This window comes from Etheostoma spectabile, chromosome 1, assembly GCF_008692095.1.
Source record: "Etheostoma spectabile isolate EspeVRDwgs_2016 chromosome 1, UIUC_Espe_1.0, whole genome shotgun sequence".
NCBI lineage: Eukaryota > Metazoa > Chordata > Actinopteri > Perciformes > Percidae > Etheostoma > Etheostoma spectabile.
The window spans coordinates 29,356,246-29,373,601 of NC_045733.1; the positions used below are offsets into that span (position 1 = coordinate 29,356,246).

At 42.5% G+C, this 17,356-nt stretch overlaps 1 protein-coding gene across 16 annotated transcripts in view; it reads right to left on the reverse strand.

Moving 5' to 3' along the window:
• The window catches only part of nav2a (neuron navigator 2a), a 224,756-nt gene that overhangs the window by 56,838 nt on the left and 150,562 nt on the right, over nt 1-17,356 (reverse strand). For 11 of the 16 annotated variants that reach the window (XM_032523975.1, XM_032523914.1, XM_032523864.1 and 8 more), the window contains 5 exons: nt 13,458-13,530; nt 12,570-12,786; nt 12,272-12,328; nt 9,823-9,956; nt 1,326-2,547 (listed from right to left, as the gene is read on the reverse strand). In XM_032523975.1, coding sequence (XP_032379866.1) covers nt 1,326-2,547; nt 9,823-9,956; nt 12,272-12,328; nt 12,570-12,786; nt 13,458-13,530 — 1,703 coding nt within the window. Of the gene's footprint in view, nt 1-1,325; nt 2,548-3,158; nt 3,242-5,933; nt 5,954-7,509; nt 7,613-9,822; nt 9,957-12,271; nt 12,329-12,569; nt 12,787-13,457; nt 13,531-17,356 lie in introns of those variants that run through there. The other 5 variants (XM_032523986.1, XM_032523872.1, XM_032523950.1 and 2 more) reach the window with 4 other exon arrangements.

Sequence of the window (17,356 nt, forward strand, 5' to 3'; positions counted from 1 at the left end):
CACACACACACACACACACAATGTGACATTCCTGGTTAACAGTTCACAGATGGCTTGATTCCGATTTTTGAACTTTCAGATGCTGTCAGAGAATCAAATCTTAGATATGTGATGACTTAAATAAAAGTAACGGCTAATCCTAGATACACAATATCATAGTAATATGCAGAGCTATACACCAATTTGTGGTTATTATTTAAAAGCTAAGGTAGTCAAGAACAGCTTACCCAGAACTGTTAACAGGTCTATGCCTGAACAAGTCACTGAAGAATTTAACCTTCCCACTTCTGGGAAAATGTTTAAGGAGGAGCATGTGAATGGTGAAATGACTTTGTTTTAGGACGGCGGTTCTTAATCACTGTGTTGTGGCCAGTAAGCCAAACTTTAAGATATTTATACTGCAGTAGGATTATCAATAAAGCTAAATTAAATTCTTTACCAATTTAGCATAGCACCTCCGTAAACACTGTAGGACAAGGAGGAAATACTATTGAAATCGATGCAGCAGAACCAGAGATTAACATAAGACAAAGACATGTTATTTAAAATTTGTTTTTTTGTACTATTTTTAATCTTCCAAATTTTTTCAAGATGGCGCAGTAGAAGTGTCTCTTCTTTCACTTGATCTTGTTTTTGTTTTGTCTGCGTTGGATTGTTTTTCTTTTTTATATATGTACAGTTTATCTCATAAGCACATACTTTTTGCATCTATGTCATTGGTGCATTTATGTGATCTATGAAGTTAAAATTGAATCTAATTTCTAGAGCCACACGAGTATCACCCACACAGTCCTGATATAGCAGACTGATATCTGATTTAAGTCTTAAATTCTCATACGATCAAGAAAATGTTTTTTATTAACTTAACTTTGATTGTTACTCATGTAGACACAAATCTTTCACGCGATGGAAAAATACTAAATGTTGAACCGATTTTTCAGATGCTTTAACGCAGGGGTCTTCAACGTTTTCCAGGCCAAGGACCCCCAAACTGATGGCGAGATGGAGCGGGGACCCCCTAATTATATATATTGTATAAAATTGTGTTATATCAAACTGGTCCTTAGTGCCATGTGTGCATTGATGACTGAAAGACATCTTCTGCCCTCATTTATCGGTTTACTACAGTGTGTTGAATTCATGTTATTGTATTAGACATTTCAATTAGTGGAAAAAATTGGGGTGTGGGGGATATAAAAAAAAGTTTATCAACCAAAACTTTCGCGACCCCCATGCAGTACCTCCGCGGTACCCCCCCTAGGGGTCGCGGACCCCCTGTTGAAGACCCCTGCTTTAACGGATGTTTCCAGTCTGTGTGATCTAACCTGTACATGAAAGGTGCGACGGTGGCCGTGTTGGGATGGCTGTGGTGCTGTTGAGTCTGAGGTAGCTGCACGCTGATGGTGTTGCTGGCTGTGCTCTGTGTAGTGCCTCCTCCTGCCACAGGGGAGGCGCTGGTCTTTCCCTCTGTGGAGGCCAGGCTGGAAGTGGAGCTGGAGTGTCTGCTGTCCCTGTCTCTGTCGAGGGGGCCACGCTGCACGGTGAGACCCCCTCCTAATCGCATGCTCCGAGGCCTCTCCCCCGACTCCTTCACTAAGGAAGCTTTCCCCCCGACTCCTGGGGCTTTACCTCCTGGCTTTGGTATTCCGCTGTGTGCAGGGGTGGAACTCTCCTTTTTGGCCACTTTACCCCCCTTGGGAATGAAGCTGGTGATTTTAGAGGTCCGTTTGTTTGAGCTGTCTGTGTCTACAGCAACAGGTGCTACTTCCTCTTTAAGCTCGTCCCCCCTGAGATCTGTCCTGTCCGGGACTGAGATGCGTTTTCCCACCTCCTTCCCTTTGTCCTTCTCCTTCCCCCTCTCCTTGTCCTTGTCCTTCTCTGTGCTCTTGACAGAGCCCTTCTTGGCAGTCAAAGCTCTACTGAAAGTGCGCTGGGCAATGCCCCTCAGGGCGATTTTGGGGCTGCTGGCGGTTGTGGAGACAGTAGTACCTGCCGAGGGAGCTGCGCCGTAGGTTGTCCCGTTCATTCCCGGCCGGACATTGCCATCATCTTCCTCCAGGGGCTCGGTGTTGGAGCCAGTCTCGGCTCTCTCCACCTGCATAGCTCCAAACTGCCTGGCTGGGGCAGTGTTGTCGGTCTGGGCCCCTACTCCGTTAGAGGAGCTGGCAGATTTGGAGCCTCCTTTACTGTTGAAAAGCTTCAACTTCTCCAGCATTGACTTCTGAGTGGCGACCTTTGGAGGAGTTTCAGCCTTACAGAAGGTGTCTTTCTCCTGCTTAATGGACTGCATGGCAGACGCAGCGGTGCTGGTGGAGGAAGGAGAAGGAGAGATGTGCTTGGAGCTCACTGACTTGCTCCTCCAGGGCTTGCTGTTGCTGTTGGGCTGGGGAATGGCCGTGGAGGAGGTGGATGAGGACAGTGAAGATGGGTGTGGAATCTGGCCGGAGGTAGCAGCGGGGATGCTGGTGGAGGAGCTGACGGTCACTGCAGATGATGGAGCATGCTCAGTCATCACCGAAGGTTGTGAGGTCATGCCCTCTGAGGAATCTGCACCAGAAAAGAGACATTTTATTAACAGTAATATAGAAAGGAGGAAAAGTCAAGCAGAGGGAGGATCCGGGGAAGCGAAGAGAAACCAGATGCTTAGTCGTCTTTGACCCCACACAAAGTGGCCTTATAAGGGCCTGGAGGTGGCCTGCGTTGATACAGCCAAACGTGCCATTACTTTCCTTCGGGCTAGCCACCAAAACTGTTAAAAACCCCTTAGCACTAACAATGAGGAGTCCATCACAAACTGTTTATAAAAACAATGAGGAGCAGGCTCAAGTGCTTTAAAGTCTGCCAAGCAGGCCAAGTTAAGAAGCGGTGCTGCTGCACTTATAAGGCTTGGACTTATATGGTCTGCTTTTGGTCAGCATCCCTCTGCTTTACAAAGAAACACTGTCTGGTTATATGTACTAAGTCCGTTGTAAATTAGAGTCATTCATCATACAACGGTATACAAAATAAAGTTTTACTTGGACATGAAAAGAACAGAAAGGTTGCTTTTTTTGCAGTGTAAACATATTCCTGTAAACCCTTGTTAAAATGTATCACCCAGAACTGCCTGGGTAAATCTGCAAAAACTTACTCAGCAGCATCTCAACAAGCAAACTTACCAAGAATTGATGGAGCAAAAGAAGAGCTGAAAGTCCTGGTTAAGTCGCTACTCTTACTAGAGTATCCTGAGAGCTGCTGAGGTTGTCAGTCTGTACATGCAGAAAGGTGGTACTAGTAGCACAGAGGTCAGACCAGTAATATTTGAATATTCAAACACCAACGGCCAGTGAGAGACAGGGCCGATGCAGGGAGCACTGGGAGGAATTAATCACAACAGTTCTATTGCAACATACCACTTCCCCCACCCCCACCCCACCACGCACGCACACACACTTATATTTATTCCAAGTTACTACTGCTGCTGTGTTTTGCCTTGTCGTGCAACTTTACTCTGGGAGTTTAGATTCTTAACACACTGCAAGTCTTGTTTTCTTAAGTGACAAAACAAACTTCAATTATTTTCCAATAGCATGGCCCTGATCATGTTTGTATGTATGAATTGTACCTAATAAACTAAGACCAAGAGACTGGATCACATCACTCCAGTTCTGAAGTCTTTACACGGCTTCCTGTGTCCTCAAAAATTGATTTCAAGACTCTTGCTAGTTTATAACCACTTAACGGTTTAGGTCCAAATACATTTCTGATCTGCTACTCCCTATGACCCCCCCAGACCCCTCAGGTCATCTGGACAGGTCTACTTTCTGTCCCCAGAGTCAGAACTAAACAGGGTGAAGCAGCTTTCAGTTTCTATGCTCCTCATATCTGAATAAACTCCCAGAAAGCTGTAGATCCGCTGCTACTCTCGTTTTCTTTTAAATCAAGGCTGAAGACACCAAACCTTTCTTTTTGATGCTGCCTTTCTTTAAATGACTGCTCATTTAAATTTATTATGCTGCACTGTAACTTTTATTCTTGTGTTTTATGTGTCCATTTTTTAACTGTCTATTCATGTGTTTTACCGGTTTTTAATGCTTATGATCTTTAACTGTTTGTACTTGTGTTTTATCTGTTTAACTGATTTTGTGTAAAGCACTTTGAATTGCCCTCTTGCTGAAATGTGCTCTACAAATAAAGCTGCCTTGCCTTGCCTAATGAAGGCTGGAGGACCAAAACAAGTGAGTACTAGCGTGCAGAATTTTTCGGTTCTTTTAGAACGTTTTTACAATACAAATGTAATGTAAAAAGTATTTAAGGAAGTGACAGTCTCTTGTCAGTATCTTGAAGGAACACAGAATTAGGCAGGTTGCTGCATTAGCATAAACACAGATTGATGCTTGATTTTAGACGATTCTTGAATCCAGTTGAAAGCACCTATTGTAAGTCACGTTTGATAAAAGGATCAGCTAAATAAATGCAACGTAATGTAAAAGTTGATTTGAATTGGAAAAATTATCTCACTCCATTGTTTAGTTGTTTAGGAGTTTAGTTTCTCTACTTTTATTAGAGAAAACAAGTTATTTGGTGCTCAACCATACATGAACGTTAGTAAAGATGGTGTATAAAGAATCATTCTCTGTGATATTTCAGGTGGAAAATTTCACATTCATATGCTATTCAAAAGGTCTCATTAAGTCTCAATTTAAGCAGAATATCAAACACCCAATCCACTTATTTACCCCTTTCTCATCTGGGTCTCTACTTTTTTCAGTTTTACAGCACCTTTCATGTCCTAATTGGAAATAGGCACTCGTTCGCCGCCTCTCCTTTCTCTCCCTGTTTAGCATTTAGCGAGAGCAGCCTGAAACAATGCAGCCATTAGGAAGTGATTAGAGACCAATTAGCCGTGCTAGCAGTTAGCAATCGGAAAAGTGGGTCAGGTTGCTAATAGCTGGTGTCCTACTGGAGGCGGCTGAATGAGAAGGGGACCTGCTGTGATTATGGAGCAGGCTGAGAGAATAAGGGGACTGGCACTGCAGGTTTGGGGTGAGTAAAGCTTTGATGTGGGCCAGCAGGACGGTCTGCGCTGTCCGTGAATGGGGTCAGCTTGGATTTCGGGTCAGAAAGGAACAGAAGAAGAAATGCAGGATATGGAGAGGCCCTGGACACTAGGGACAGCTGGCCATGACTGCACCCGGTGACCGGGACAGACACGCTCCAGTTGGGTTGCTAAGGGTGAAGGAAAAGTAGTCAATCTTCAACGTGGCGGGTCAGAAGTGACACTAGAGTGACGGACTTGGACACTGACTGCATCATAAATCCAACCACGGTTTGCAAAAAGATACGTCAGTCTGTCCCAAATAAAAGAAATGCCAAAGTCAGATTGTTCACACTGCAGCATTTATCTAATTTTTTGGCACAGCAAAAAAGTGTGTTTTCTCAAGCTCAGAAAAGTTCACATTTAAAACAACATCAAAGCCTCACAGTTTATGACAACAGCCACAATCAAATGGTAAAAAAGACCTGGTAGAAAGATCTCTAGTAAATATTCTGATCACAACTTGTCACTTTGGTTTAATCTGGTTTTTATTTGGGCTGGATTTTTCAGCCCAGGAGCCTCATCAGCACAACATGCACTTGACGAAGCACTTTTCCTTAAAAAATAAACAGTAGAGTCTTAACATGCCGTTGGAATGGGTCACTGACCTAATGACCCACCCTGTGGAGCCTTGGGGCAAATCCTGGAATTAAACTGCACATTGCTCCGTTTTCGCTGTGCTGGTCGAGCTGTCTGCTTAAAGAAACATGTTGAAACAATTTTAGCGTTTACGACTCAACTGCTTAATTACAGCAGTCATTAGTAAATAAAATCGAGAGCAGAAAATGACAGTAGTGGGGGGAAAGGATCACAGACCACCACTGCACTTCCTGTCTGCCATAAAAACCTGTCTCACCCTCTCTGACTCCGCCTCAGGGTCGGTCCAGCAGCCTACTCCTCTCAGAGCCTCCTTATAAACATCAAGGCATTTTGGGAAATCAGCCGAAGTGGACCCAATGCTCTTTTCATGGATCATCACACTCATGTGTCTGTGCGTGCGCTGCTTTGTGTTAATGCCCGCCTACAGCCGAGGAAAACCATGTAATTTCACACAAGTGTCAACCCTCTTCTCCCTCTCTGTGCGTGTACAAGTCTGTGCATGCATGTCAAGTTCAAGAGAGACGGGGGATGTTTGTTCTGCTCAGTAACTTCAAACGCTTCAACATTTACGCAGTTGCAGGGCCGGTGACCAGAGCAAATACACTGCAGTGTGACCACTTGCATACAAAAAGACAGCAGTAAATGCATTAGAGGTAGCGTCGGCTGACACCGTTTAGACATCACAAGCCCTTTAACCCTTTTCATGGTCACACTGGTCACAAGACATTAAGCTAAACCTCCAGTGCCTACTTGCATTCAAGTCCCTCTCATATAGCAAGACTGAAAACATGTTTTGGATTTCAAACTTAGATGCTGAGAAGATTTCTCACATGATAGAAACCATTATGAGAACAGATCTCCTTCGGTCTTGCCAATTTTATTGGTGAACTCAACACAAACTACTGTGTATCCCAATGGCACAACGTTTGAGGCTGCGGGATCGCTTACTCACCACGTTCTGATTTCAGGAACCTACACTCTCTCTTCCCTCCTCAGTTATTGTGTTCCAAAAACTGAGAGGGACAGACGGCTTTTGTGTGGAGACTGAAACTTTTTAAAGTTTCTCCACATGAATACACTTAAACAGTGATGCTACAGCTCATCAGAAGGTTATTCATTCAGCAAGGGCACCGGCCCTACAAACACACAGAAATACATCAAAAGCGTGCACATACACAAACACAGACCCACTGGTGCCCCCGGCTCTCTGCTCTGTGTCACTTGGTGGACACCCAGATTCTGTCACCTTGTGTTAATGCAGAGCAGAAGAGAAGATTCAGGTCAGTCTCCGTACTGTACACTGGTGCGGTAACGTGACTCCATTCTGGTGTCAGGGCCATTGACACAGAGCAGATCTGGCTTCACAATAGAAGCTGCAGGTGCCTCTTTAACCAGCTGAACACCATCTCAAAAGCATGTATAACAATCTCTAGCAAATTAGTGCACAACATGCATTTTTGAGGCAGAAAATAAACTGTAACATCAGACAAAAATGTCATATTTATTGACACCTAGGAAACAAAATGAAATCAGAGTCAATTTTACATCAAAGTAGCAAGACGGTGGAAAATTAGATGACCAATCTCTCTGGAACCACAATACTTACAATTCAAATTATTCATAAAACGCAGGGAAACTGACTTCACATCCTCTAAAGAAAAAAAATCCTGCTTTCTGCAGCATAACAAATACACACATTTCTAGCAAAAACAACAACCAACCAAAATCTGCAACCATACTTTCAAAGTTTTAATGCAAAGCTCAAGCTCTACATCTGAAACTATCACCTGCCGTCCTAGCCCAAGGCAATCTATAAGTGCAAGCTGACAAACCTCATAGATGCTGCAGATGTCCAGAAGGAACAGAGAAAGAAGGACAGGAGGAGATGGACAGAAGAGGAGGGAAGAGTCCCAAACCATGGCCAGCCATCCAGAGGGTGCAGGAAGAGGAGGAGGAGAAAGATGACGAGGATGGTATGGCAAGGGGGCGGGGCTTGGCAGCATGTCAACAACAAGGCAAGAAGGAGGGGGGTGATTCTCATGCTTCCTGCTGCCAATTTTTACTGTAAATCACTTTATAACAAAGTGTATCTTATTTCTAGATGAGCTCTGGTCCTTTCTGTGGAAACCTCGTCACTCACTTACTTGTTGACAAGCTCAACTGACACTTCAAACATTAATGCTACTAGTGCTGCAATGAAAACAAACAGGTAGCTCCCTCAAGTACAATTTATTGGCACATCCACAAGTTAAGTTGTGTGCTAATGCTCTTCTGCAGACTAAGCTAATTTATTGGCACAACTACAAGTGACGTTTCAAGCTAATGCTCTTCTTCAGAATTAGCTTCAGACTTACAACTACTACTACTGCTGCTGCTGCTGCTGCTACCACTTCTACTACCGCTACAAACGAGCAGCTCAAGATCAGCTTCAATATAATGCCCAGAATAAGATCCATAGAGTTGATACCACTTTTATGTATGTAATCATAAAAATAAAGCTACAGCCAGCAGGCACCACAAATTGGACGGGCCAAGAAATATAAAACACTACTTGTTTAATTTACACTTTGGTTGTTGTACGGTTTACAAACAGGATATAATGCGTTTTAATGCTGAGCTTTGCTAACTGGTAGGCTAGCACACAGATGAGAGTAGTTGTCATCTATCCATCTCACATTCCACCAGAAAGTGTACTTCCCAAAATGTCCGACTATTCCTTTAACAGTACGACTTGTAAATTTGTTTTACTTACATATGCACAAACGTTCACAAACACAACACCATCCAATAGAAGCTCCCCTACATCGGATGGAACAGCATCTGAATGAGTGCCCCACAGTGCTGCTCACAGCGTTGGTTAATTTGTCACTTGAAACACAGACAACAGATTCTCTCTCTCTACCTCTCTCTCCCTCCCTCTCCCTCTGTGCGGTCAGAATTCTTTGTCTAATGCAGGATAATGAGTTTAAACTGTGAACACTAACACAGTCTATATAAAGCCTTGGCCCACTGAGTTGTGACAGAAGCTATTTCAACACTGCGCTAACTAAATATACTGCCAAACACACTCGCAAGTTTGTATGCTGCAGAACTCAAACAGTGGGTCTGAGGAGTTTGGAATAAAAGTATGAGCATGTATCTCCATCTCCAAAAAAAATAAATCTCTTTTGGTTGAATCATCAGGACAAATTCTGAAAAATGTTAATTAATAACTGGTTCAGTTATTAAAAGGCAAAAGGTACATACTTATACTCTTTAGTAAACACACACAAAATAAATCATTATATTTGGTGTAAGTCACTTAATTTATGAGAAATGTGTTCTTTATCTGCAGAATCAAAAGCAATAAAACATATGGTTTGCATGAGACCAATCATCACCACAATGGATCTCTTTGGTTCTTAGTTATTACAACTATTTGACGCCGCCTTTGAGCAATAATCTCAAACAAATAACAAAAAACACATGCATAAATACCCTAAACGGTTCAGATAGGAGCTGTCCACAACACACAGTAACCCTCTCAACCTAAGAGGACAAAGACAGTTTGTGTACAGCAGCCAAACGGAGGTCACAATCACATCTTAACTATAAATCAATATAAATCACAGCTCCTCACCTCAACTTCCACACTGTGACCATGTCCTAAATACTGCAACCGGACACAGGTCCAAAGACACAAGTTGAGATTTTTCACTGAGGTTGCAGTCGGAAAGTACATTTACTTCAGCATCCATGCCGTTTCCGTATTTCTTGTTTATTTCTTATTCAGGTTTTAATTTGTTTGTTTGTGTATGTATGCACAATTCACCAAGGCAAATTCCACATAGGTGGCAATAAATCCTTTTCTGATTTTGATTCAGAACTACTGAATGTTTGTTATACAAACTGAGGACGAATGCTCTCTCCTTATGACAGGAAATATTAATGTTCCAAGAAAAGTGAAATTACCTGAAACCTTAAAAGAGGAGTTTTCTCTTGAACACAGTTGTGTCAGTGTCACTATCAGTGTCACTGTGTGTGTCAGACAGAGACCCACACACACTTTGCCGAGGCCATCTCAGTGGTATGATGTTATGATGGTGGGATTTACAACCATCCATCCCTAAACTAATAAACGCTATGTGTGTTTGTGGTTGGCCTACCTTTGTTCAGGTGCGAGTTGGCTTTGGTCTTGTCACTGAAGCCCTGGCTGCGTCTGTTCCCAGCAGCGCTGACCGAGCCTCTTGGAGGGATGTCACTGCCTGCAGTGGATACCCTCGCCGAGGGGCCGGGAAGTCTGGCAAAGAAACAGAGAGGGAGGGAGAGAAATAAAGAGAAAGGAAGCAAGAAAGTATATATTCGATATAAAGCCTTCATCTCACACACTGAAGAAACATATTCCGGTATAATGCAGGTTAAGTACACATTCTGTTAGAGACAAATCCAGTCTACAGCTTCCAAATGCAAACCTGAGGGTCTCACTTAATTAAGAGAGTTGAGGGATGATGCAAATTTATTATTTTAATTTTTTTTGCAGAAAGTGTTTTATGTGAACAGGGTAGAGGGACACAGGAGAGTTCCTTGTGTTAAGAAAAACTAAATCTTTATTCTTCTTTATATATAACTAATATTTTGTTTTTTGTCAAAGCACTATGTCACTACTGTAATTTAAGAAATGTGCTACACAAACATTAATATTTTATCTTATATCTTAAATAATATTAGACTCTTTAGATACATCTTTATATCCGTCTTATCATTGGTTTGAAAGTCTGTGGCTTGGATTAGAAGTTACACACAGTTTAATAAATGTAAACTCAGCTATTGTTTGCTTTTCTTGTAGCGCTGCCTGGCCCCATCTCCCTATATACACCTACAGTAATCTAAGGGAGACAGATGAGCTCACAGCAGCGTGGACGTTTCCGTGTGGGGTGGACGCGTTGACAGAGTGCAGGTCCCAGGGGAGCTGGGAGCTCAACAGCCTCAGATTACACGTCCTGCTCTTTTATTTCCCCGCGCAAATTAGACAGGATGTACTGGCAATGGATAAGCCTTGGTGAAATTTATGACACCTTGATTCCATCCTGTGAGTCCCTCTGTTGCCTTTTGCTGAGGTCTGTAATCTGACCAGGCCGTGGCATACGGACTGAGTAATGAAATGCTAATTCACAGGCAGCAACATCATCATTATCATCATCATCATAATCATCCTCCAGGGACTGTGAGGCAGATGCTGATAAGCAGATTACAGCTCTCACTCTCTCAGCTCTTGTATGCTTTATAGCAATTCTCATTTCCGGCATGCTTTCCACTTTGACTGGCCATTATTTATCTGGCCATTGCTAGGTAATAGGTTTTACCGCATTATTTAGTCAAGAGTAGCCTAAGATCATTTGGCTTTCAATTATGACAGGGCCAGTCAGTCTACTGCCTCCCCGCATTTGGACTGGCTGTGTATAGAAAAAATATTCTATTTGATGGGTATGCACATTTCAAAATATTATTATTATTTTTTTGGCTACAACGTGTCAGAACTAATATGGAAACATATCTACACATTTCCTGACAATTTATTTGAAGTCAAATACAGTCAAAAAAGCAAAAGAAAAATGCTCTTGCCAAATAAATGTATTTGCTCAAAATGAAGAAAGGCTTAAGATCAAAGCTCATCTGTAAACCAACCAAACCAACCTGAGCACATTTGGAGGAAATCTGTATACGTTTTTGATTGGGGCCTTTGAAATAAGAACATGTTAGAAAAGCCAAGAGTTGTCCGGTTGGAGAGCAGCAGGAGAATCCCAGCTCCTCATCTTGTAGTTAAACATGCTGGCCAGAGGGTGGGGCCACTGCATTTCCTTGGAGCGGAGCTGGTGTTTGGCAGGTGCAATGCAAACACAATCTGGGATGGGCAGCATGCAAAACCACATCCTAAATCCAATTTCAAAGTGCATCAACACATAATACGACACTGCATGCTAAAAAAAAAGAGCCAAATGGGAACGCAAAAAGTCTTGAGAGCCTCACAGTGAACGCAGACGGAAGCTCTATTTGAAGAACACATATTATAGACACACATTCCAGCTACAGATTCTTGCTCTGTTAATTATTAATGTCACATTACATAGGGAATGTGCTTGTCAAGCAAACACACACACACACACACACACACACACACACACACACACACACACACACACACACACACACACACACACACACACACACACACACACACACACACACACACACACACACACACACACACACACTTACTTAAGGGTTATCTAAAGGTCTTTCACAGCCCATTTAGCAGGCTTGCCAAATGAAGCACGCTGCCAGACATACATCCGTCCGAAAAGGGAGCCTGGAGCTCTAGTTCCTATGTGCTCTACTATCACTCATGCATATTAGATAGTGCTTGTAGTAGATACTGCCCTTAATCACAGACAAAGAAACAACAAGATACCCATTACAGTACAAAAGATGTTGTCAAGATATCCTTGATTAGGGGCAATTTCTACCTTCCTATTTCCAGGAAGGGGACGGGACAGGAGGTGTTTTGGAGGAAAGAGAGGGAGGAGCAAGAAAATAAAAAAGGCAGAAGAAGCTGACCTAGAGGTCTTTTTCTGACCAAGGGAAAACTTGAGCAGTTTACTCTGAGACCCATCCCTAGAGGAGAAGAAAAGAGAAGAGAAATATGGAAGAGGACAGAGACAGAGAGGTCAGGTTTACAGTTATAAATGACAGGAGGTGCGAACATGAGGATAGAGATGACACAATGATGAAGTAGAACAGCAGAAACAGCAAAAAGTGAAGAAAACAGAGACAAACCTCATTCTTCCAGTTTCAAGGTTACTTTTCCTATATTTCCAGTTTACAGAGATTGCATTAACGCGCCAGCGAGCTTTACCTGGACTGCATCTCGGCCTGTGCTGCTTTCTGGGCTGTAAGGGAAGGAGTCCCATGCGTAGAGTGGTTGAGCTGGGCTGGGGCGCTGCTTTGCTGGCTCAGGGGAGGGTGTGTGCCCTGGGGCTGGGAGTTCTGCCGCTGGGCCTGCTGCTGCTGTTTGTAGCGGGACAAGCTGAAGAAGAGGCCGAGGATGGCTTTCAGATTACCATTACGGATCTCTGCGGGTCAGGGAGAAGGACAATGTGAAATATTCCAAAGGAAAAGGCAGATGAGATAAAGAAGGACAAAAGTGGGTGAATTAAGCAAAAAAGTGCTTAATAAAAGGCAAAAGTGAAGATGATAGAGAAATTCTATCACTTCATCTGCTCGATGACAGCTGCCGGACTGTTCTGTGCTAAGAAACTAAAGCTACTAGATAGCACTACGGGGTACTGCTATACTGGCTGTTATGGCCTATCAATATTGTTATATTGTGATAATGACTAATTCCTTTATTGTCCATCAGTACTATAAGTACCATTATCATAATTAGGTTTCCTTCATGAATAATATGATATAAAAAATGAAGCCAACATCAAATATTTTTTGAAGTAGGCTACATTTAAACACTCTGCTACAAGAAGAGTTCTGGTCCATTAATTGTATGTATGGGGTAATCAGGCCCTATCAAGCCTGCATGTTTTACTGTGTACTATCTGGCATCAATGTAGTATGTCCTGGCAAAAGAACTTGCCAATGAAAATGTTTCAATGTATTAAGTATATGTGAGCTCATTTTTCCCATAGCACAAAGCCCCTTTGTTTAATAGATAGACCAAGCCTGGCCTGGCCCAGGTTTGGGTCAAGCTCTTTTGTTCCAGTGAAAACAGAGGAGCAGGAGTCCAGCTTACCCTCTGAAGACAGACCCTGGATGTTGACTCCTTTTGCAGCCAGGAAACTGAGGCAGGCATCAATGTTCTCAATCTGGACAGAGAGACACAGACACAGCTGAAAGACACTGCACCCTGCACATTTTCATTCAAATTTGCATATTTGTATAATGTGAGGAATGAGGAATAATGCTGGTCTGTCTTTTGCACGCTTTTCATGAGCTTAATGGCAACACTGGAAGTGAATATCTACATGTCTATTTAGACAGCAACGCTTGGCCGAACAAAATGTAACAATTTTAAGAAAAGAGGTACTGAACATTAACAGTGATAGGGATGAAATACAGATCCATACATGCTTTATTAATCATAACTAAATGTTTTGATGTTTATTGGATTGACTTTGCAAGCGAATACGTATTCAATGCCGTAAGCATACAACTGAAATCTTAGAAATGACTGAGGAAATGCATTCATCTGCTAGACCTCATCATCCTCTAAATGTATTGTTTTAATAATATAAAACAGTAACAAATGTTAAATCTGCATCTGGATCCAGATCTGCATAGAAATGCACATAGCAGACAATAATGGTTGACTGATGGTAGCCATTCTTTTTGGATAACATATGCATTTGTTCAGGAATATCAGGATTTGTACAAGGATGATGCAAGATTTTACGGGAGTCAGACTTATGACAATCTAAATCTATCATGTTGTAGCAGATTCAGTAGTTGTGTCACAAACAGCAGGCTACACCTATAACCAGAGAAAGATCGTTTTGTGGTTGACTCCTCCCACCCTGGAAAAAAGCTCTTTGAAGCACTCTGGTAGGAGGCTGCACTCTATCAGGACCAAAACCTCCAATCACAAAAACAGTTTCTCCCTGACTGCAGCTAGCCTCAACAAGCTCGGGACGACCCCCCCCCCCCCCCCCCCCCCCCCCCCCCCCCCCCGACACGGCTGACGTTACACGTTACATTAACACTCATCATTACCATCTCCCCTCTTAGAAATTATACTTATATTGCATATTTTACATCCTCTGGACAATCTTTTGCACAACTGGACAACTATAGACATTAAAAACAGACACTTTAATAACAGATGTCCGGTATGTATTTACATATTCTTATATTCTTTTAAATTGATGACATTTGATGGCGCTTCCTTAGTTTGGTTCAGGTCTCGGTTTGGCTTGTTCCTGTTTTGAATGACATCATTTCTGTCAATTTAGGGGCGGTTGGGTAGGTGGGTGACTGGGGCTGGGAGGTGGGGGTAAAAGGTACGAAAAATGCCTTATAAATAAAGTCTGATTGATTGTAATTCTTTTGCCATTTTTCTTATTTTTATTTCATATTATGTCTTTATACTTTTGCACTGGCTTTATTGTCATGCATCAAATTATCACCAAGTCAAATTCCTTGGATGTGCAAACACACTTGGAAATAAAGTTTTTAAGACTCATCAAATCATGTAATTAGATTTGTAGGAAGAATGGGAATATAAGTGATTTCACCCAATTAACAAAAAAAAGAAATTTTGCTATTTACAAGATATCAAGCTGAAAGACAAATAAATGAAAAGGTACTAGAGCCTCTCTGGCACACATTACAAATGTATACATGCAGGTTGGAAAGTGGTAGAAAGGGTTTATATTTAGTCACTGACTGTGCTGTTCAAAGGGCAAAACAAATGTATTGGCCACATGGTGACATAGTCAAAACAGGATTCAAACCAATCAGACTTTCGTCAGCAGAGCAACAAAAGAGGCAAACAATCTATACGGACACAGTTGCTATGACAGCAGCCTTGGCAACCTGAGCAGACTGCTGAGCTGTCACTGGACTGCGAGAGGGTATGATAGGCAGACAGGCTTTGTTCAGAGCCCATGTGATCCATTATACAGCGAGTCTGCTGGCTGGCCCATGTCCTAACAAAGTAAACCACATAAAACAAGTCATCAAGCCGAGTCACTGCAGATTAATGATCGTGCGATCAACGTTTACCAACTGTTGTTTTCGATGCGCAAACACACCAGGTACAGCACAAAAGATATCAATATGGCACACCGGTTGCTCTGACTGTCAGATGTTGCTTTTGGAAAGGCAATTAACTGAAGAATTGACTTTTCAATGGTCATTTAAAAGCATTTTACAGTATGCACAAAGGTCAAAGAGGTGCTAAATCTTTTTTAACATGCCATTTATGGCCAGTGAGAGTGGGCTTATAACGCACTAAGGTTAATAGTGCCACAATGTACTTGCAACAAACTCGTTTTGAATTAAACTACAAATATAATTTCACAACCAAAGGCAATACAAATATAGAGCACTGGTACTCCAGGTGGCTTCTTAGGTAAAATACAGTTGAACTGTGTCTTTGTCAATGAGGCCGGGTGTGGGCTTCAACCGGGAGGGTCCGACTCGCCAAAGATTAATGACGTGATTACACTTAATAGGCAGAGACTAAATATAGCTTGACCTACAGCTCCCACTGTGGTTCTCCTGTTAGGAAGTATCCGGCTGTGAGGTGAGAAGCTGAAGTAAAAGCATAAATACATAAAACTTCTACCATATTACTATTAGTTTAATATATAAATATATAAATATAGTAAAATATATTGCTATTAATAAAACCCACTACCACAATAATGTTAATTACATTGAGTACCACATTACTGTTAGTCACATCCCCTAGCAGTTACTGTTGGCTTTATCTTTACAATTAACAATGCTTTTAGTAGACCACAGGGACACACACACACACACACACACACACACACACACACACACACACACACACACACACACACACACACACAGCAGCTTGTGAAATGGTGATGCTATTATTATGTGTGTGTGTATGTATATATATACACACATAATAATAGCATCACCCTTATTTTCACCATTTTGTATACCATTTTGTATTGTTTTGTATACCATATATCTTTTGTGATAACAGCAAGATTACGGTAGCGAGTAGTATTGACAGGCCGGAAATCCACGTAAGTAATTTGGTTGGGGTGGTGGGTGGGTCAAACAACACAGGATTTCCACACCGGAACCCGGGGATCGCGTCACCCGTGTGACAGTTCCTTTTTGAGTTCTTCCTCTCCTAACCACAAGCGTTGTTGTCGCCATCTCCTGCATGTTACTAGTCTGGCTATCACCAGACCAAGCCAAGCTCAATAGACTTGAGATTAAGCGTTGGTCTGGGGAGTCTGCTCTGGATTTTCTCTGCACAAGAAGCGTGATCAACAGGCATAGTTAAAAGGACTCTGTACCCAATTGGATAGTCCTTCAACCAATCAGACAACCAATCCGGGTGACATTGAAGCAACAACGGCATCAACGGGTTGCTGCGCTCGGCTGCACTTTGGTGGCCGATGCTATGTTGAATGTAAACAAGAAGCTGCTTGATTGTTTCTCGATCATCATTGTGTTAAACCCGCCAGTTTGTGATTGGTTCCCGCAAAATTGTGAACTGAAGCAGGAGAATTAAACACGCAGGTTTACAGACCGAGCTGTGGGGCGAAATCAAGTTGCCAGCAGAGTGGGCGGGGTTTACACAAACTAGCGTGTGACGGTTCCTTTCCCCGTTGTTCATTTCCTAACCACAACAGTCCTGTTGTCTTTGCGTGTCTCGCATGTGACGGTCCGTCTCGTTGTTGTCGCTAGCGTGCAGCGTTTCATTTCCCCGTTGTTGCGTCCCCCAGAAACCGTGGATCGTGTCCTAGCAGCCATGTTGTCCTCAGAGCAGGCATGGCAGTTCGTGAAATGATTACGTTCCCATTTCATGGTAACCACTACGAATTAAATGAGAAAATCGTGTCCCTGTTGACGAATCAATAGATTAAAATAACGTGACCATTTAACGAACTGCTGTAAGACCAGTGTCACACACACACACACACA